This window comes from Poromitra crassiceps (genome assembly GCF_964638095.1).
Source record: "Poromitra crassiceps genome assembly, chromosome: 13".
Classification (NCBI taxonomy): domain Eukaryota; kingdom Metazoa; phylum Chordata; class Actinopteri; order Beryciformes; family Melamphaidae; genus Poromitra; species Poromitra crassiceps.
Genome location: NC_139644.1, coordinates 22,249,987 through 22,271,705, shown reverse-complemented (window position 1 = coordinate 22,271,705; position 21,719 = coordinate 22,249,987). Strand labels below are relative to the sequence as shown.

At 44.5% G+C, this 21,719-nt stretch overlaps 1 protein-coding gene across 1 annotated transcript; it reads right to left on the bottom strand.

Annotated features, from left to right (window-relative positions):
• Nucleotides 1–851: 851 nt before the first annotated feature.
• atp6v0a1a (ATPase H+ transporting V0 subunit a1a) lies at nt 852–19,745 on the bottom strand. The gene is made up of 21 exons (XM_083648607.1): nt 19,649–19,745; nt 18,233–18,393; nt 16,820–16,898; nt 16,379–16,476; nt 16,157–16,285; nt 15,047–15,138; nt 14,349–14,475; nt 14,130–14,212; nt 13,889–13,982; nt 10,664–10,876; nt 10,263–10,413; nt 9,818–9,957; nt 9,398–9,570; nt 8,636–8,726; nt 8,109–8,227; nt 7,736–7,952; nt 7,490–7,597; nt 7,256–7,363; nt 4,377–4,494; nt 4,082–4,253; nt 852–2,158 (listed from the first exon to the last, which is right to left on the bottom strand). The coding sequence occupies exons 2-21, from the start codon at nt 18,347–18,349 to the stop codon at nt 2,065–2,067; spliced, it is 2,523 nt and encodes an 840-aa protein (XP_083504733.1). The 5' UTR covers nt 18,350–18,393; nt 19,649–19,745; the 3' UTR covers nt 852–2,064.
• Between the last annotated feature and the right edge of the window lie 1,974 nt (nt 19,746–21,719).

The window sequence follows — 21,719 nt, the reverse complement described above, 5'->3', positions numbered from 1 at the left end:
GTTCTTTTTGTTGGCTCTGTTATCATCTTTCAGCAGTGGAACCGGGAAATAAAATAACCTGCCATGTGTAGTAACTCAAGGGGCTTATATTTAGATGACTAGTGGACCCGTGGGAGTTCAACCTCTCCTGGTCTAGAATCCACAGTGATCTCCAAAGCCTCCAGGACACACTCAAATCCATCATAAATCACTGATATCACCACTTATGTATAGAATTGGTGGTCACCAGCGATGTCACTCGAGCACTCGATTATGTCATTGAGGGTGGTGTCATCAGTGATGTCACCAGATGATGTCATCAATGCTTGAGTTACATCACATCATTAGGTAATTAGGGCAATCATTAGGTAATTAGGGCAATTAATCGGCCCTAAAATCACCCAATTAAAAAATCCGGCTCAGTCAGGTCACCTGCAGGGGTGCTCTTTATACTTCCTGAAAGATTCAGCCTGATCGCACGTAAAATGGCATAGCTGTGGCCAAACTAACACAATTCTGCTTACACACAGACACTTCACATTCATATTCTTCTTCTTATTATTATAAGATTACATCTTGTAATTTCTACATTATACATTTCCCATAAAACTAACTTAGAAGTACACAGCATGCATCACTGAAACTGAAAAATCAGCCACAAAGGCTGGAGTAAATCAATCCACAAGTCTTGGTTCTCAACAACAAAGGTCAGAACAGCCTGTCCAATATCGCCACCCAGAGGAGTACTGACACAGTGGCAATGCTACACTCCTCTGCAGCCACCAGAGATAGCTGTATAACAGTATACTGTACCAAACACTGCTTCTAAATTCTTATTAAAATAAATGTAATGAATAAACATCGAGGCGATCAGCACTTAAACCAGGTCTTGCCACTTTATTGACAGATATTAAAGTAGATGGTTGTAGATGTACAGGGACTGATTCCATTTGTACATCTGTGCTGTAGTCTGCCCTTCCCTCTCCCTTCTAAACGGGTCAGAAACATGTAAACCATTGTCAACATAAGGAACAACAAAAATCAACGAGACTCACGTCAGATCATTTGAGCATTCTGGACTATCACAGAAAATCCACCTACTGTATGTTACATAAATAACCACTAACTACACAGACCACATAAGAGAGAGATTCCCATTCATTTACTGCGGATGTTGAAGCAGGATAAAACAATAGATTCAGCTCCATTTTCACAGAACTGACCGAAATCTTGATGTATTTGAATGTTAGAATTTATTCCCTTTGGACCTTTACTGTGTGTGTGTGTGTGTGTGTGTGTGTGTGTGTGTGTGTGTGTGTGTGTGTGTGTGTGTGTGTGTGTGTGTGTGTGTGTGTGTGTGTGTGTGTGTGTGTGTGTGTGTGTGTGTGTGTGTGTGTGTGTGTGTGTGTGTGTGTGTGTGAGAAAATCTAAAAGTGTGTGAGTGTATGTGGGTGTGCGTATGAAATCAGAGGAGCAGCTTCATGAATGGTGATTGTTGGTAAAGGACCAAGAGAGAAAGGGGCAATGTGGATAAAGCAACATGGGGCAGATATCTAGACATGAAGTCCACACTAGCTCCTGTATCACTTTACGACTCTGAAGCATCCATCAATCTGAATCAACGAGGAATCTGCATTTGTAACTGTGGCAAAGTAAACCTCATTTATAATGATCAGTAGTGCAACTCTCTCAGTGAGGATGGACAAAAAAGGTTTCATATGTAAAAAGATTGCATAAATAATATTAAACAAGACAAAAAACAAGAACATGACATGACAGAGAACATATATATTTTTCTGAGGAATGAATGAATAAGCTGTATAGGGAAAATAACCAAGGATAGCTAGATATTATATACATTTCTGAGTGGAATAGTTCCAGATTCAGATAGGTCAAATTCTAAAAACGCTTGAGAGGTTTAAAACAAAATGGCAGACCTCAACCGCAACAGATGATCTCGGGGAGTGTCACTCATGTGGTCGCGGTAACACCCAGAAGGATGGACACTACAGTACATCACACAGAAATCACTATTCAACAGCACATAGCTTCCCATTAATCAATGGAAGAAGAAGAGTGCCATGCTCAGTCCTCAAACCTCCCCTCCAAGATGCTGTCGAAGGTGAAGGGGAGGAACTTGAAGCCCTGGCCAGTGTAGAACTTGTTCTGAAACTCCACCCTGGAACGAGAGTAAAGACAGGATCTCGTCAAAAAAACGCTGATCTGGAAGCCTCTCGTGCAGAAACGCTAACACAGGCACACACAGTCAAGTCGGCTTCAGTCAAGTTAGGTAGAGCAGGCTAGTGGATAGCCTTGGATAGCGCTAAGCATTTGCGACAGACGAGCCCTGCTCTCTATTCCACAGCCTGCCTCTGTGGAGCAGCTGGTAACACAGCCCACCTGCACCCGCCCATGACCACATCGCCCTGCACCTCTAAAACTGGGCCTGGCCCCGGGGCCAGAAACCTAAGCCTCTTCCCCTGGGGTAAACGATCAGACTCTATTTTTAATAGCTCGATGCTAACCAACGCCTGGATCACCTTCCAACTGAGGAACCCCGAAATGCCCGCCATTCCATAGTCTGTCTGGAGGAGGAAGGCAGACTATAGGGGGGTGAGGGGTTGGGGGGGTCATCATATAAAAACAACGACCTGTACTGTACATTAACTTCTGGCACTTCTTTCAAAGTCATAAACTCTAGCTTGCGTGAGAAGATTTTGTTTAGTTACTGCTGCCATTATTCTGCATAATTTAAAATCGACTGTATTTTGTTGATTACTGTCTCCAATCCAAACCACTGTAGGAATCTCTCCAGCAAAACAGATGAGCACTTGAGAAGAGACACGCCAACAACAAACATATCCTTGCCTATTGAATTCTAAATTTGGCCACCTCTGGCAAACAGACAGTGACATGAGCTAGTCAATCATTATGAGAGCAGCAAACACTCTGACATTTTTCAATAATACAAAAAAAAAAAAAACAGACAAACAAACAGACAGCTCTCCAATTATAGTATTAAGATAATTGTCTCAACCCCCCCCCCCCCCCAAAAAAAAACGCAACACAAATAGAAAGAAGAAAAAGGTTGATTACTGGCTTGCCTATGTTCAAAAGTCATCATGCCTCATTGACCCCGAAGTCCATTAGTGAAAGTGGAGTCAGCCAGCATTCCTGTGATGAGGCTCATTACAGAGAGGAGTGTCTGCCTGCCTGCCTGCCTGGCATGCTTTGTGAATGTGCCAGTGGATTATCAAAGCCACCTCAGGCACACTGTCAGCCATGCCACACAAAGACATTCATGAGAGGACAAACAGCGGCTCCACCATGCCTTACTGAGGAGTCATAGCCCGGTCTGCACGCCACACACACACACACACACACACACACACACACACACACAAAACTAGAGACAGGCCGGCCTGGGCTCTAGACGGGACCCCAGACATGTTCCAGGCCCCGGGCCAGGAAAGAGAGCGAGCGCTGAAAAACCACAATCTGTGAACTTGTCATTTGGACACACCCTGGGACGGTGGCTGAGACTGATAATATAATACTTCTGTGGTCGCCGCCCATAAACCCCCATCGCTCGCCGTTTTTGAAAAGCATGGAAAAGCTAATGTGAGAGTGGGCGGGGCCAAATACGACCTACTTACAGATAATATAACTTCCATGGTTGAGATCCTGTAGAAGTTGGTAAGAGACGGTCTAGCCTGCAGAGGGAGCCATAGATCTACAGTATGGCATAGGGTTCATTGGCCCTCCACAAGGGGTGCCTTCATCTTTCACTCTGATCAATGTTAACGGCAAGCTACATGGGCTTCATTTGGATTAATGCTTTTCATAAATGTAGCTTCTTAATGCTGGAGGAGATTCTCAAAGACACTATGGATGTGTGTGTGTGTGTGTGTGTGTGTGTGTGTGTGTGTGTGTGTGTGTGTGTGTGTGTGTGTGTGTGTGTGTGTGTGTGTGTGTGCGCGCGTGTGCATGCGTGTCTGTGTAGCTCATGAGATCTTGAGTGAAACTGAGATCAAGACTGAGGAGAGAAAGTAAACATGTCCACATACAGTACCAGATGAGACAGCTAGGAGGCAGTACTCACCAGTGCAGACGCAGTGCATGCAGGAAAGCCGACAGGCCTTCCATAATGAGAAGGATGCAAACTGTGAGGACAGCGAAGGCGCTGAAGACTACGGTGAGAAGAATGAAGCCGTAGAATTTGTCTGAGGCGAGGCCAATGTGCATCACCATGGTCCACAGCACCTCCGACAACTCTGTGCACGGGAGCAAGACAGCAGGACACGGGTTGTACCGAAGGCGATGAGAACCTGAGAATGCGTTCATTTGTGTGCGTTTCTCTTGATGTTTGTGTGTGTGTGTAGCGTGTTATGACTTACGTGCATGGGCTAGACTGAGGGCCCATAGCCTCAGATAGGAAGCCGTGTTGGAGATACAGCCCAAGCAGTACTCTATGGTGTGGATGGCCTGGTGCACTGCCACATCCCCAAAGTTGAACTGTGGGGCAGATATGAAATAGAAACGTGATCACATTCATTCAGTTCACAAAGAGGTCAAAAGGGCATTGATTGATTGAAGAAGCCATTTGGCATCATCCTGTTAGGACCCTTTGACCCGCACGAATCAGCTGCCTTGCTGGATGCCTCATGCTTCCAATACCCCAAAACAAGCATGCTTTGTTGATTTCTCCTCATCAGCTTTCAACTGCATGCAGCCCATATTCTAGCTCGCAGGCTTTCTGGAATATCTGGCATGGATTTTGGCACTATATGCTGGCTGGTCGACTTCCTGACAACAAGGTCAGTGCACACACACTGATGGGAGTCTTGGTGGTTTTATCTCATTGCAACTTTATTATGATGACATTAACAAAAAGTTATCGGTATACGTATTTATGTATTTTTAGGTATTTCTATTCATTTATTTATGTATTTATGTATGTATTTATGTATTTATTTATGTATTTATTTATGTATTTATTTATGTGTATTGGTTGTGTTGACTACTGTTTGCAAACCAAATTGCCCTCGGGGACAATAAAGACTATCCAACCCAACCCAATACCCACCACCTGATTGAGACTGTAAAGAAGAGCTAGTCTAGAAGATGCTGCCCCAACTTAACGGCCGCTTGAGGAACCTCTTCTACCCACGTTACAATGAGAGACACCAGAAACACATGGACCACGCAGAGACACAGCTAGGAGCAGCAGGCATTGGCTGGCAACATACACAGAGAACAAAGCTAAGGGCCAGGGGCCAGTTTCACAAAGCCCCTTAAGTTAAGATTTTCCTTAGGGTCTGAGTTAAGCTGTCCATAAAATAAGATTGGTTGCCCAAAACACCCTCAAATCTTCTCCTTAAGGTTAAACAATTTAAAGAAAACATGAGCACAAGATTTAAGGGTGTTTTATGCAGCCAATTCTATTTTAGAAGCCTTTAGACGCCTTAACTCGGACTCTAAGGAAAATCTTAATTTAAGGTGCTTTGTGCAACCAGCCCCAGAAAGACAGAATTGCAAGACATGCACATGGGGAGAAGGGGGGCAGGTTGCAGAGATGGGTCCTACCTCTTCCTCCTCGGGGGCCACGGAAGCAAGTGACAAAAGGCAACGCTTGATTATTGACAACACACACATACACACAAACGGACAGACACACATCGAATAGGAAAAAAGTAATGAGTGCCATTATTAACAGACTTATAAGGTGAGAGGATGAAGTCAACATTAGAGCAGAACAATATTTTGCTCTGATGTTCAGCGGTCTTCACATGTGTTTTCTGGGTTTGGGCATGTTAGTTGCTGCTGTGTCTGTGTTTGTAGATAGCTCTGACATGCCCCTGACTGACCCATTACCTGTCAAATGTTACACCCTAAACATGCTGCTAGAAGAGCTGCTTTAGCATTGTAGCAAGCTTTCATTTTAGAACACAGAGATGCCAGTTCATACTGTTTACACGCAGAAATAACAGAAATTTAATCTCAGACTGGATTAGACATTTAATTTAGGTCTAGTCAAGGTTTTCTTTTGAGCCAAATGTTACACCTTCTCTGTTGTTAATGCTAGACCTGCTGCTTCAGCACCCAGATTAAGGACCCTCAACACCTGTCCAGCCAGTGGGAGGAGTATAGACACACTCAAGTACAGTACAATACAACAAACTGCCAAAATAAACTGGATATTGTCCATGAAGAAATGAAGCACTGAAAACAAGCTGGAGTGCACAGGCGTAGCTACATTATGAGAATAAATTGTTCTGAAGGGACCAGCAAACATGGCTGAACACACCAGAATTGAGAAAATAGCCCATCAGCTTTGACAGACTAAAGCACAGCAAAGCCCTACAAGCTATGAAGAGCACACGTCTACAAGGATGTGTTTACAATGGCATGGACTGTGTTTATTCATTAACAGTTGCTTCCAATCATATCCACTGTCTCTTCTCTCCAAAGGTCAGCTAGGAGAATGCTAGGAGATTAAATCTATTTGAGGCACTTTGAAAATGTTCCACATAAAAAAACAAAGAGGCCCTCTCTCTCCGGCCTTGACTATCAAATGACCCGCCTCCATCTTACAACTGGGTTTCAGTTCGGTGTGGCTTCAGAGTACAGCAGGAAATATGGCTCTGAAGTTCACAACAGGTAAAAAAGCAGCGCGGGTGTTGATTCTTTATGATATTTATCAGTACAGTGGCACCCACCTTGAGCTCCCAGCTGGCTGCCATACCAAAGAACTGAACTTTGTTACACCATAGAAGGGGTTGAATTGGTTTAAGTTATGTCATGTTAAGTTTAAGTAGCTAAATTAGGTTTCTGTTTTATCTTGGTTTATTCTGCCATGGATCTGGATGCACCCTTGCAGGGAGCTGTCAAGGAAGGATCAGCCGGCAATTCAAGGTGGCTGAATCTGTATTAGTTTAATTTCATAACATCACTACGTTCTAAATGGGGAAAGGCTGGAGCTTATTCAACTCATTTTGCCAAACCACGCCTATATCCATAATTGATGTTGGTCACTGCCACTGTGGGAGCGGAAACATGAGGCAATGGTTTAAGTTTCCAAATGTGGCTGAATGAGTGAATTATTCAAAGATATTCCATCTAAAGTAGGCTGGCACTGGATCCTATAACCTGGCTGTGTTCTCCTCGCGCCTCCTTCACCAACATACTGGCCTAACTACTCCAGCTCCTAAAGCACGGGGGGACAAAAGCTGCCCGGTAGAAGACATTATTCCTGGCTAGGACTTGACTGCCTTACCTCTGGTTCCTCCTCGGAGTGCTGCGAGAGCTGGTCATGTTGGATGATCTCAGCCTCGTCCTCCGTGGGCCCGTTGCCCACCCGGATCCCTCCGAAGTTCTGTGTGCCCTATCATGCAAGGTTGAGAAAAGAGAGCGGTTAGAATGCAACAAAACACTAAACTCACTGTGTGTGTGTGTATATGTGCAATATAGGCTACACAGTGAGAGCAAGGGCAGGTGTGCTCCTTCTTACCAGGTTTCTCCGCCATAGGTACTGTCTCCGCATAACCAGAGTTTTCACTATTAACATACAGGGGACACACGCCAAGGCAATAACCACCAGCAATGATTGTAATCCAATCTACACATCCAGGGGAGAAGAAGAACAAGCAGAAGGGAAAATGAGTGAGTGAATGATTGTTTTCAGGGTATTCCTCTGCAGGATGAAGGGATGGATGGAGAGATGGGCGGAGTGCAGAAGAAGAAAAGTGTATGGGACCTGTCCAGTGTAGAGAAGTTTGCTGCTTGGGTCACTGTAGTTGAAGAGGAACATGTTGATGAAGGCGATGAGGAGGCTGGGAGCGTCCCTGGAGGTGCGGGCGTCATACGACAACCACTTATAGAAGACCAGAAGGACCAGGTAGCCAAACAGGCTGGCCATGAAGACGATCTCTGGGATGAAGCCCAGGTAGATGTTCAGGGGCTTCTTGAAATACCTGCATGGACACATAAACAACCGATTTGTCACAAATAACAAGACAAGACACAAAGTCAGAGAGATAAAAGCACACGCAGAATGGCTCTCTTGTCTCTTTGTGCTTTAGGGGCATCACAATAAATGGGGATGAAACCAGCGGTTGAAAATGTCTCACAGGTGGTTGAAGAGACTGAGAGTGACTCCAAACAGCATGTGGATGACACCCAGGATAACAGACATCTTCATCTTGAAGGAGTTGAGGAACGTCAGCTTGTTGGTGGCAATGTTCCATATCTGAGGGACAACATGGTCACAGAGTTGGTATGATGGGATGTGACTTTACTTTTTAGCATCAATATTTGCTGATGTTGTTACAGGACTGTAGCATTTTCAAGAGGCCCTTTTTGAGCTGAGCATCAGTGTGGTTACAGTGGAAGATTGGTTTTTCCATTTCACATTTCTCTATCATTCAAAACGCCCATGTAAGTGTGTTGTGAGCAAGAAGATTAATTTCAAGTTCCAGCTTTGCCATTATATTGTGTGATTTAGGCTGTATACGGTTTGTTGGAGTTCTTCATTGCACCTGGGCTTAATCTTTTGCTGAGGATGTAACATACAGACAGTTCGCAACACTCACAGCTGGCAAACACGTTAACTATTAGTAAGCTAGTTTTCATCTGTTGGTGGAAGAAAAACAATCACCGGATCAATGCCAATGGGGTACGGTCCGTTGAACACTCCGTCTACTGCTGGGTCCAACTGCAGAACCTTATTGTCTTCAACATCCTGATCCCTGAAGAGGATATGAACATAGCACAAATTACTATGAGTTAAGTTCTACATACCTACTGTATATAAAGGTCAGTTTCACACAGAGTCCAGCGCTCCACATTGGCATCAAGCTCCGATGCCAATGGGTGGGTGCAACAGGGTGATCCTACTTTGGGGGATGCAACCCAATGTCACGCAGCAGCTGGCTAATCACGTAGACGCCACCCCCCCCCCCCCACACACACACACACACAAAGCTCTGTTTCACTATCTCGTCTCTTCTTTTTTCCTTCTCTTCTCTTCACTCTCTCTCTGTCTCTCAAAAGTCGCAGCTGTATCTCTAAGTTCTTCATAATAAAAATCCTTTGGTTGGATTGTCAATGAAAAGCTTGCCTTTTTATATGAATCAGGATGTGTTTCAACAACACAGCTGAAAACGGTCAAATAGATATAATGTCCTCGGTAAAATAATCTCAAGTCGGTTAAAGAAACTAAACTAAAGCTACAAAATAGCCTACAGGCTGTTAAAAATGTCGTTCCCTGGTTTGCTCGCGCACACATTTGTTTTGAGAGGGAGAACGCAGTTAGTGAGACACCACAGCTGCACTACACGCAGTGGCCACTGTGTCTCGTTGGAATCTGTCTGACTGGGTTAAAGGTGCTATATCAATCACTGCTAGCAATGGTACTTACGTCCACGTCGAGTTGCCTGCTATTCGAAGGATGAACATGGGCTTGACACTCCAGCCAGAGCCAAACACGTTGAGGGACTTAGAGAAGCAATCGTTGTAGATGATGCCCGTGTAGATTGAGAAGATTCCCATCAGCAGGATGATGTAGCGCCCCGCAAACACCATGCTGAACATCTACCAGAAAACAATGACACAATTTACTCTTTAAGATCTCAGGTGAAAAATAGTACATGTGCCCCTCAATTGACTAAATATATCTTCTACAACTCCTGCAATCCAATGGATTTCTAATAGAAAAGCAGCAATGTAAATCCATAGGCGCAACCACGTCCTGAAGGGTTGTGGGGCTGGTGGTGCATCACCAGTAAGAATGGTCTAGGGCCGATGAGATGGTCATGATGGGACAGTGCAGCATCCATACCTCGTTATCGTTCTTCTGGGCCATCAGCCTGCTCTCTCTCAGCACCAGGTAGAGGGCAGCACAGGTCATGAGCACCCCATGGCCCAGGTCACCAAACATGACAGCGAAAAGGAAGGGGAAGGTGATGATGGTGTATGGCGCTGGAGACAAGGAGGCAGGCAGGTGTGAGGGGAGGGTGGGCTGGCAGGTGAAACAACGTAGGATTGAACACTCCATACACAGCATGTCCCAACAAGGTGACAACGGGTGATGAAGCAGACTTAGCAGCTGAGGTAGCAGCCTTTCGCTCGCTGGAGCTCAATACTACAGTCAGCTGGGTAAACAGACTCTGCTTTAACAGGCAAAATCATGTTGCCTCAGGGGATTCAGAATGACACTGATGATCTCGGTAATGACAGAGAGAGGTCAGACCGAGACACAGGTGTGACAAGGCAAGCACGCTTACCTGGGTTAATCTCACGGTAGTTGCCGATTCCATAAGCATCCACGATGTTCTGGAAGCCTGAGGTGAACTTGTTTGTCTTGTTGTAGGTGGGCGGAGTCTGCTTGCTCTGCATCCTGTTGAGGATGGAAGGCACAGTGGAGCCGCTTTTCTCCTACAGTACAGAACACAACATAATGCCACACAAGGTTAACTTAACGCCCTCTTTACAGTCATAGTTTAGAGCTACTCCACCCAATCAACAACTAGATTAATTGGAACCAATGCAAAACTCTATCAATCAGTATGAAAAGTGGGACCCTGGATGACTGTGTCTATAAGATATGAACCAAACATTCTACATGGTTAGTAGTTTCCATTAAACCTCGTTATGTGTGCTGCTGCGAGGCGGAGCAGCGACTCACCGTCCCCCTGCGCAGGGCAAACTGGATGGAGTCCAGGTCAGAGACAGGGCACCACACCTCAGCGATCAGACACTTCTGAGTGACGTCGATGTTGCAGAGGTTCAGGGTGTGGTAGATGGCCTTCATCTTCCTCACCTTGATGAACCACACTCTGACCGTTTTGGCTGCCGCCTGTAGGACCCTCTGCCTGTGGTCCTCCGTCTGGTTCAGCACCTTCGGGGGGGGGGGGCAGAGAGGACATATCTCAACTACAGTATATAGCTCCAACTGTTGGCAGGTATGGTTACTGAGAGAGTCCTGCATCCAGAAGGTCAGAGGTCGGACCACCCAGCAAGAGCCAGTATACATTGCTGTAAAAGTGTATTTGAGACTGGGTGGACCCCTACTCTGACCCTCTAAGAAATACTAATGCAACTGAAAGAACGTGTTGATGTGTGCCTCTCGGAATATAATTAGAAATGAGTCATTTTGCAAATCTGCCTGAGTCATAGAGAACAATCAGTGCTCTACATTTCTGAAATATTGATGGAAACGACATTTGAACTGCTAAAAAAGGCTATTGAGGAGGGTTTGAAAGAGCATCTTAAAAAGCACCAAATACTATATCTAGAGTGACAGGCGAGTAATGTGGTTCTGAGCGACCATGCGAGGCTTGTGATCAGCGGTGGTGCGAGCGTGAGAATGAAGGCGAGAGAGGGAGCTGCCATGGCGGTAAACAAGGTAAACAAGGTATTACAAGTTATTTTCTGATCAGCTGTTATGCTGCGGTAAACAAGGTATTACAAGTTATTTTCTGATCAGCTGTTATGCTGCGGTAAACAAGGTATTACAAGTTATTTTCTGATCAGCTGTTATCCTGCGGGACCATGTGTGGCATTTCCGGGTTTTTGTTTGAATGCGGTCGGCCGGCTGTGGCTCGCTCTGCATGTGCGTTCACTCCACACACAGCTGGAAGAGCGATGCGGTAGCATTGGAAGACGAGCCTGTGTGTTTCATAGCCTGTATTTGTTTATGTCTGATGCTGCTGCTCTAGTGTGACATCTAGTGAGGGGGGGGACGCATATAGTGGCTTTAAACCATGCAATTATCAATTGGAAATAACATTTACCCAACTACTTTTAGACAAAGACAACATTATTTTCTCTTTGAGTGAGTGAGAGTGAGTATGTATGTACTATGTATGTATGTAAACTCATAGTTCCAATCTATGTGAATGACAATGTCCACTATCAGAAAAGGCTATCACAGTCAAAGCCCTACAGTCTGTTGCCGATTCGCTTGTGACTTGTGAGTGCAAAGTGCCTCATATGCCCAAAAACAGCAGCTGCAATGAATAACATATTCCTTGATATTCACAGGGGGTTTACATTTATGGAGTGATTACCCTGCACTATGTCATGTGACATGTGCTGAAGGCGATAGGCTATTTGATCCATCAGGTTTTCCCATATGAGACGCTTGGATATTCCCAGGTACGTTCTTGCATGGCTGACATTTAAAGCGTGTACCACGATCAGCAAATAGCAGGGACACTTAAGCTGTGCCTTGTGCCCACGCACAGTCTCGCCCACTGTGGAGACTCTCAGCAGCCCACACATAGCTGATCTCAGTGGCCCCACACATAGCTGATCACCATCCAACTTCTGACATTTCTCCTCGCCCTCGCCGTCCTGTCATCCAGCTCTCATGCCCACGTAGCGACAAGCATAACAGCTCCCCCGCAAACACTAAGGTGCACATTCCCTGGCCAGTGTGAGAGGATGAGGGGATACCAATCTGTGTGTCAGACAGGAGGCCTGCCAAGCATTAAGCGGAGTCTCTCCCACGCCCCCGCCCGTAACTGATCCTGAAATATAAACAAGTACACAAGAGAGACTCATCGCTGAGGTGCGTGTGATTGCTGGGGCGGGTCTTGCCACACAAGGTTAACTTAACGCCCATAGGGTCAACAACCCTATGGGCAGCTGGTTCTTTACATGCCAGAGATGAGAAAGGGTTCCTGTTTTCCAGGCCAAAGAAGGGAAGGAGAACTTTGATCTACAGTGCCTCACACTGTACCCCACACCACCAGGGAGTAACACTATAACACTATAATAACAACAACGGTGCATTCTGGGTGGGAAGATCAGATTCTGCCTGGAAGAGGAAATCAAGATCCGATTCTGCCTAGAAGAGGAAATAGCTCTGTGAGCTCTCCTTGTCTTACTGTGTGTGCGGGCTGGAGCTGGAGAGCTGTTACCAAACACATGCAAAGCCTCGCCAAAACACACCAGCAAGTCGGGCCAGGCCCGGTTGGCACAACAAGCCAGGAAGGGAGCACCACTTCAGTTCATACTGTATTTTGTAGTCTATGTGTAGTTGTTTAGTGACTTACTTGGCCAGTTCCTCCAGAATGTTATGACCACAAAGATTTTTTTTCAAAATGCTTTTACAGCATAAAACCTCCCACTGTTGTTCTTGTTTTTTAATATAAATGGCTACAATTTCACCACCTTCAAACGATCGACAGTATTCACAGCACTTTGTGACAAGAGAGACATGCTGCTCTCTAAAGTCCTGCCATCGTATGAGTAGAAGGCAGCTTAATATTTGAAAGATTGGAAGAGGTCTTTTGGTCACCTAATGGGCAGGCAGAGTTGCCAATCACCTTCTCTAAGTGCTACCTACCCCACCCACCACATTAATATCACTGCCAACTTTCCCCTGGTTAAAACAAAACAAAACTATGGGACTTTAAAAATGTGCTGATGTGGAGCCAAAGAATCAGCTTGAGCACAGCAGAAACTAGCCAATTTGAAGGCTGCCTAATCTGATCAACTGATATTTCCTATGAGTGGTCATTTCATAGATAAACTCAATTTGCCACTGTAGTACTGTGTACTGTAGTACTGTGCGCCAAGTTTAATCAAATTACGTTGTCGCTCTAAGCTTGATCCGCTTACAATATCTGTCAGAGAGGCCAGGCTGTGCAGGGGAGAAACAACTGAAGAGAGCAGAAGTGTTTTTGTCTGAAGAGTGACAGTGATTGTACGGACCACATGCCATTTTATGCAATTTCCTCTACGCAGGCACTTTCCAATGAAAACTGACACCAGTACTGTAGCTGACGGTGCAGAAACAAAGAAAAGGGAACTTGGACAAGTATGTAAGCCAGTGATAGTACAGTATCAATGCATTCTGTATGCGTGCTTTGCCTGCCAATCAATTTTCCATTGGTGGTCATACCATCTGGAGGTCCTCAATGCGCGCATTAACTCCTGCGGCCATCTCTTTCCTCTCCTGCGGGGTTTCTGGACATGGGTACAAGGAGGCTCTGAACCTGAGGACAGATGAAGAAAGGGGACCTATAGGACACGTATAGGACATGGCGTGTACAATAAGAAAAGGGACCTAGAGGACACGTATAGGACATGGCTTGTACAATGCCATCAATTGGTAAATTCATTTAGTTTCACTAGTATCTTACCCCTCACATATTTTCTTGACTCGATTCTTAAGCTGGTCTCCCTGGAAGAAGATGATGAAGACAGACTTGTGGACCTGGTCACCCTGTTAGGACAATAGTAGAAGATTCAGCACTGCATTATATTTGACCAGTTTCAAACACTGCCACCATGTCACAGCAGTAGCCATGGAGACTACTGGATGGAGAGTTTTGCTTATGAACTGGTACTTGTGTACTGACCGTAGCCGGGTCCTCCAGAGGCTCTTCAATGTCCGCCTGCCTCAGGAACACGTTTCCACGACAAACTCTCCACAGCATCCTCTCAAACGTGGGAATACGTTCCCTGCCAATCACTCCAGCAACAAACCTACAACAGGTGGGACAGAATCAGATCCTCTCACTGTTGCTGCTAGTTACCTCAATTAGCCTGCTTGTGCTAATGGATTTAGCCACTCTTAAATGGACCGTGTTTATTGCCAGATCCCTTTTAGAGTCTGGTTAATGATTGATAGACAAGGTTGATGATTCTCAGTCTAGGTCAGTGGGTCTCCAAGTGTTTTAGTTGGTTCTGCTTAAGTACCCCCTTTCCCTGATTTCTGAATCCAAGTACCCCCTTTACCCGAATTCAAAATGTTGCTTAGAAAACGGCAACTATAGCATATGATGCAATGAATGAATGATAACCCACCTTTTGAAGAATATAACATTGAGCAGATCCTGAGCAGATTTTCTATGTACCCCTAGGGCAACGATCCACAACGTTTTCCAACTCAAGGCCCACTTGAAAATCTCAAAAGTGTTTGCAGCCAGACCTCTGGGGGCAAGCTTGTTTCAATAATTGAATAACCGGAACTGGCCTCAACTCGCCCGGCCACACCCATTTATGCTAATTGTACAGAGCACTTAATCCAGTTTGAATTAGGAGAGAGCAGACTCACCCCAGTCTGAGAGGAGGAGCGCCTCGATTAGCCTCGCTGGGGTCCAGGAGAGTGGCTCCAGGAGCCTCCTCTAATAGACTGGGGTCCTCCATCTGCACAAGAGTCAGTTCACAGATCATCAGCTACAATAGCAACATAATCATCACTATCAATGTATTTCATCAGACATACACATTTGTGAAAATTGCTGTTGACGTTTTAAACACATTGATTGAGATTCTGGATAGAAGACTGATACAGAGAGGCAGAGGCAGTGTTTGTTTCCAGCATACACAATGAATTGTACCAGTTAATGGATGACAGAAAAGGCTTCATGTTTAGCTAAATGATTCACCCCAATTAAAGCTCATGACAAGTTGTAAAAACACAACTTAACCCAGTGTTGCCTGTGAATGCAGTGCGTGGGATAAAGTAAATGCGGGGCAAAGGTACAGTGGGCAAGGCTAAGCTTGGCTCTGGCACAAGAATAATGTTCATGTCCAGTATTATACTGCAGTGGTGTTATACTGTATGAAATAATATGAATAGCCCTATATAAGTGGTCAAAGACCATGTGAGCAATCACAAACCATCACGAGTGCAAAAACCTTTTGCCAATTCAAGGAGCAAAAACGACTTCCTTGTGTGAGCTTATCATCGCCTAATACCAAAGCAAACTTTCTATGACCAACTCATCTGATCAGAGATTGCATCTACTGTCAAGCCTCAAAAATGACCATGCTATGCTCTTTTAACCATTTAACCAAGACGTTGACTACGAATATTCCCTTATTTACAGCAACAGTCTGGGTAAGTTTGACTGGTTAAGAGAGCGGGACAGAGGGTTAAGCACCCCCCCCCCCCCCCCCCCCCCCCCCCCCACACACACACACACACACAAACAGCCGGCCACATGGCGTGCTGTGGGAAAAACAGATAATGTACTTTTCAAAGCTGTATTTAACAGCTTAGATGTGATGTAAGCATAAACATAAGCTTGTATGAAACAGCCATAAACAATCACAGACATGAACAACTATAAACAGGAAGAACATTTCTATCCTGAACTTGTATGCTAGTATGAACTGCATGATGGTGTAATGTCAAGTCTTCGAGCACAGTGGACCTGACCTCATCAAAGAACTGCTGCGTGCGGCGCAGGATGTGCTTGAGCTCAGTCAGCTCCAGGAAGTTCTTCTTCAGGGCTTCTTGGTTGGTGTTGATCTCCTTCAGCTCATTCTCGAGCTTCTCAAATGTGGCCTGTGGGGAGAGGTCATCAGAGGGAGGCACTGGGTGACAGAGCTCAGTGTTTCAAATGGAGTGAGAGTTGAAAATCAAGAAGAGAGCAGTCACCTCCAGGTCGATCATGTCCCTAGGGAAGGGGACTTCGGGGTTCTCTCCTGTGTCAAGTATGGGGATGTTGGCCTTCTTGATCTCCTTCTCCACAAACCCTGTGTGATAGACACGTAACGGGAGTTTGTTCCAAAGGCCAGGGTAAGAAGAGGTGTACCGGGGTAATTCAATCAATCAATCAATTTTATATTTATATCGTGCAAATCATAACAAGAGCTATCTCAAGTCGCTTTACAAATAAAGCAGATGAAAGACCAGGCTCTCTATTTTAGACTCAACAATTCTCACATATCGATTTTACTGCAAGGTCATGTGGCAATTGAAACAACTTCCCATCGAGAGCATGCACATGGTGATGGTGACAGTAGTGGCAGTAATAAACAATCATAACATTCACAACTATAATGAGTAACTATAATAAGTAGGTTGAAGCTCACTCACTCAGCTTGCGGTCCATCTCCTCACACCTTCGTACTTCATTGACAAACTTGCGCTGGAACACGTTCACATCAGGATTTAGCTGCAAAGGCAAATTCAAAAATGTCATGCAAGACCACATTGATTGTAATATTATAACACTCATTTATTAAAACATTAATCACGTTATTCACTTATTACTTGAGGCACATCGATATCTGTAGTAAGACCAATCCTGCTTCTAGCACTTGCATTCAAGATTAGCAAATGAACTTGCCCCATTAACGATAATTTGATGACATGCTTAAATGCTGCCATTTGTGAAGTTCATTGGCTATGCAGGTTTAATGCTGTTTTATTCTGCATAATTTACCACGTTATTTATCTATTGACCTATTCTGAATAAGGTGTTTTTGAGAGTGTACACAATCACTTTTCCCTGGTAATTTATTTTATCAGACCAAGTGGCATGAATGACTGGAAATTGAGTAGCACTTCACTAAGTAGTGTATATCGGCCAATCATCTGAATGTGGGACTTGCATCAAATCTGAAAAAGTGTGCCTCCGTTTAAAATTTCTACAGTTTCACACTAACAATAGATTTGTTTTTTTTTACTGTGACAATAATAAAATGCCATTTTTGGGAATTGGACACATATTGTTTAATGGTAGCCTGCCTTGTACTTTTAGGGAAATTGGAGTGATTACAACGTTGACTCTCCCAGGCCGCTCTGAATTGTATTAATGTGTCACCCCCCATGGCCATCATCCGATAATAAGAATGTGCAGTCTCTGTGTGAGTGAGAAATTGTGTTCGGCCACAGCTATACCATTTTATGTGCGATCGCGCTGAATCTGTCAGGAAGCGGGTGACCTAACGGAGCCGAATTTTTCAATTAGGTAATTAGGGCCGATTAATGGGCAAATTTGCAACGCTACCTAGTACCTACGCAATGGCTGCGCCGGCTCACTCGACATTCCGCTAATACAGTTAAAAACAGAAACACACAGATATCATGAAAGACTTTTTAAAGACTATTTGTAAACCATAATTGTGTGAACAGATCTTCACTTTGTTACAGCCCGTCTTTATACTCTAGTCTAGCACAATGCTTTCCTCAGGGCTGGCTGTCATGCATGGGCTTTCCCATGGAATGAGGGGTCAGCTCTGTGAGCACATGATGAACATGATGCAGAAGGTATGCAGTGCACTTTCTCAACAATCTCACTGATGTGTTTTCTTTACCACGACACGGATGACAGTGACTGCTGCTCATGCATCAGTTTCCCTGAGCCTTTACGTTAAGGCTATAGCTTTTGGAAAGCATCCTCGATGCTGCAGTTGCAATGGAGGAAAAGGGCGAGCCAAAGTAGTTTAAGCAGAACCAAAGTGTCGTCATTCAGAGCACAACAGGATGGATTAGAAGTGGACTCACATCACGAAATTGCACCATTCCAATCTCTCCCAGTTCGCTGACACAGCAGTAGGCAGCTTCGGACTGGAGGAAGAGCTGAGCCAGCGTCATCTCTTCACTCCTAAAGAGTTCCCCCATGGTGCTGAAGGGAGGGCGTGCTCAACACACAAGTCAACCAGAAACTGTAGGAATCAGATATTGATCATGTCAGTCACAAACTCTGGAGTGACATCACATCACAATTGCTCAAGTGACATCGCTGATGACATCCCAACTGATTTATGATCACTGATGATGTCACAAATCGTGACTAACACCGCCCGCCCACTTAGTCAATTTTAATTATGAATGAGTGAATGATGAATGGTGATCTAACACCGGCTTTAATGGGGGAAAAAGTTGCATCCAAAAAGTTGCATCTGACATTAAAAACATTTCTCTGCATGGTATGCTCATGTCAAGACCACTAATTAGGGGAACCATTATCATTTGTGTGATAGTTTAGCACTGCTGTGAGAAGCTGGCATGTGACCCAAAAAAATCTGACAGCTTGCTCCCATGCCGATCTCATGATCACTGCAGGAATTTAGCTCCGCTGAAGAAGAAGGAAAAATACTGCCTGTATTAATACCTAAAAAATACAGAGAGGACCTATGACAATGCAGAATTGTATAAGAAAATAATTCAGCTATGGGGTGCACAGGTTGGGAATAGCCAATGTAGGAAATGCATTTTTGTACTGTCTGTCTTGCAATACTAGATGAAGATTTTCTCAGGCAAATTCCAGATAAGCAGCAGAAACTCCTACTGTAAAACGACCACAGTAGGCTTATCAATGGATTATGAGGCATCATGTGACCTACAGTGTTAGTAAGCCGACTGGAACGAGACACGACATGGAGCCGATGTAGCTACAGTTAACAAATCTAAGTTCAGGCCTAAGCATCTTTAGGTGACAACATAAAGTTAGAGGGATTTGATATTTTTAGCCTTCAATTGCGTTATTGCTAATCGACATGCTGTACTGTGACGAGGGACACACAATTACGTAACGTAACTTGTGTTTGTAGGGGTGGCATCACCTGTCAAAGCTGGAGATGTCAACTAACGTTAGCAGTCAATTAGTAAGACGTTGATTCATTGGTTAACGCTAGTCAATTAACGCTAACGCTAATTATACAGACATTAGCCAGTTAGCTCACTTTTGCATGTTACTATACGTAGCGTTAGTTAAGTTAATAACGCTGTGTGCGTCTGTGTGTGTGTGTCTATACCAAGCTAGCGTTAGCTAAACCTGTATGAACCTGTATAAACGTTAGCTAGCGCACCTGTTGTTCAAGACAGTAACGGCTGATGTCCAGAGTAACATAGAGTGAATCTTTCAGCTCTTCTCTAGCCTGGTTATCGTTGAATAGTAGTTTTGGTGTGGTTCCTTACCGTTTCCGTGGGGTCCTGTCTGTCTTTCCTGCTCGGCTACTGTGTTGTTTCCTCTTTGTAGACTGATCGGTTTCTTCTCAGCTGATGCTTGCTACGGAGCAGCAGGGTGAACCCGGAAGAGAAGCCAGAGCTGCAGGAGGCGCCATCTTTGTAGTCCACTCTGACTTGACAGCTGGTCGCTGGTCGGCCTCCAGCCAGCCCATTGCTCCAGCCTGCCTCTGAGACCCAGGACAGCCCCCTCACCCCCAAGCCTGACTCTGGCCGACCTCTGAGCACCATGGTCGGTCTAGAGTCGACCCAGGATGAATGAATGATGATCATCTTCATCATGGTGAGGTCAAATTCTGTTTAAATAAGCGAAATTATTTATTTCATGATGATTTCATCATGAAGCCCACATGTGAAAGAGTGCTGATTATTTAGAGCAGCATTCTGGTTAATTTACTAAAAAAATAAGTGCTACAGAACAGAATTATAGAATTGTGTACGTAGCCGACCTCCTACTGTACATGCTAACCTATTGTTTTGGTTCATCATAAATAATATAATGTGTTGGTCCATGTCTATCTAAGCCCATAGGTTTTGAATGTGGATATGGCCTTACTGGTACAGGAGGAGGAAAAGTCAAGAATGAATTGTTTTTGTGTAACCTAAATGACTGGTGGGGGTGGTGGTGGTGGTGGTGGTAGTAGTAGTAGTAGTAGTAGTAGTAGGCTAGTAGTAATAGTAGTAGTAGTAGTAGTAGTAGTAATAATCATAATAATCATAATACTAATCATAATAAAGGACATGTCAAGGTTAGCATCTTTCCACATCTGATATTTGGTGTCAGGAAAAGCATCGTATGTCATGAAGAGTTAACCTAGACCTATTATCACTTTTCCCACTGATGGAAATAGAAGGGCGACTGATGATGACTCATAGAATCAAATGTAGGCCCAGTCTGAGTATCTTGTTGTAGTGTACACGATACAGTATGCTGTCTGACAGCTAAGGTTTCTGAATGAGTTCATTTACGCCAGGATAAATTCTTGACTATACACATAAGTGTTGAATTCATCAGTTTGATTTAAGGAAGAACATGGTTTCTTACATTGGTTTCTTAAATTCTTGAAATTCCAGCTGGATAAAAAATCTTTTTGAGGTGGGATATGACACTATGCAGGAATAAAAAAATTTAATGTGACAGTACTGTTAAGATCATTAGAATATCTCTTTGTAGCCATTAAGTATAAATATTGGTAAATACTATGGATAAATCAAAAGCTATTGAACACTGAACAAAACATGGCAAATTCACGAGAGTTCATGAAGGAATTATGCCATCTGCTGGAGACCCAAAAGAACAGTGAAACTATGCAAACACGTGTACCGCTCTGAGTGTGTGTGTGTGTGTGTGTGTGTGTGCGTGTGTGTGTGTGTGTGTGTGTGTGTGTGTGTGTGTGTGTGTGTGTGTGTGTGTGTGTGTGTGTGTGTGTGTGTGCGTGTGTGCGTGTGTGTGTGCGTGTGTGTGTGTGTGCGTGTGTGTGTGTGTGTGTGTGTGTGTGTGTGAGAGAGAGAGAAAGAGAGAGAAGTCTGTGAGATGTGTGTGTGTGTGTGTGTGTGTGTGTGTGTGTGTGTGTGTGTGTGTGTGTGTGTGTGTGTGTATGTGTGTGTGTGTCTGACTGTGTCACACACAGCACTTGACAGCTTGACAGATACTCTCTCAAACGTGCCATTCCAAGAGGGACCACAAATAGGTGACAGCCCAGTTGCAGTTGATTGATGGATTTATTGGTCTTCAGATTTGTGTGTCTTGTCTCTGCAGGTAGACACAGTGTGGTTAAAATACATTTTGTTCTTCTGTTTCAGCTTCAGTTGCATTCTCTTTGATTTTTGGGAAAGCCCCTGTGTAAATAGACACTGTGACATGGCATCCACATCCACAGTGAATTGTGATTACAAAATTGTGTTAGTGTGAACTGGTGAACCCTCTGGTGATGACCCTCACCATGTCCCATTAGGTAGGAAGGGGTGGAGTATGGAACTTGGGGGAATTTCTGCCCTGTGCCTGGGGAGGGAATGGGTGGAG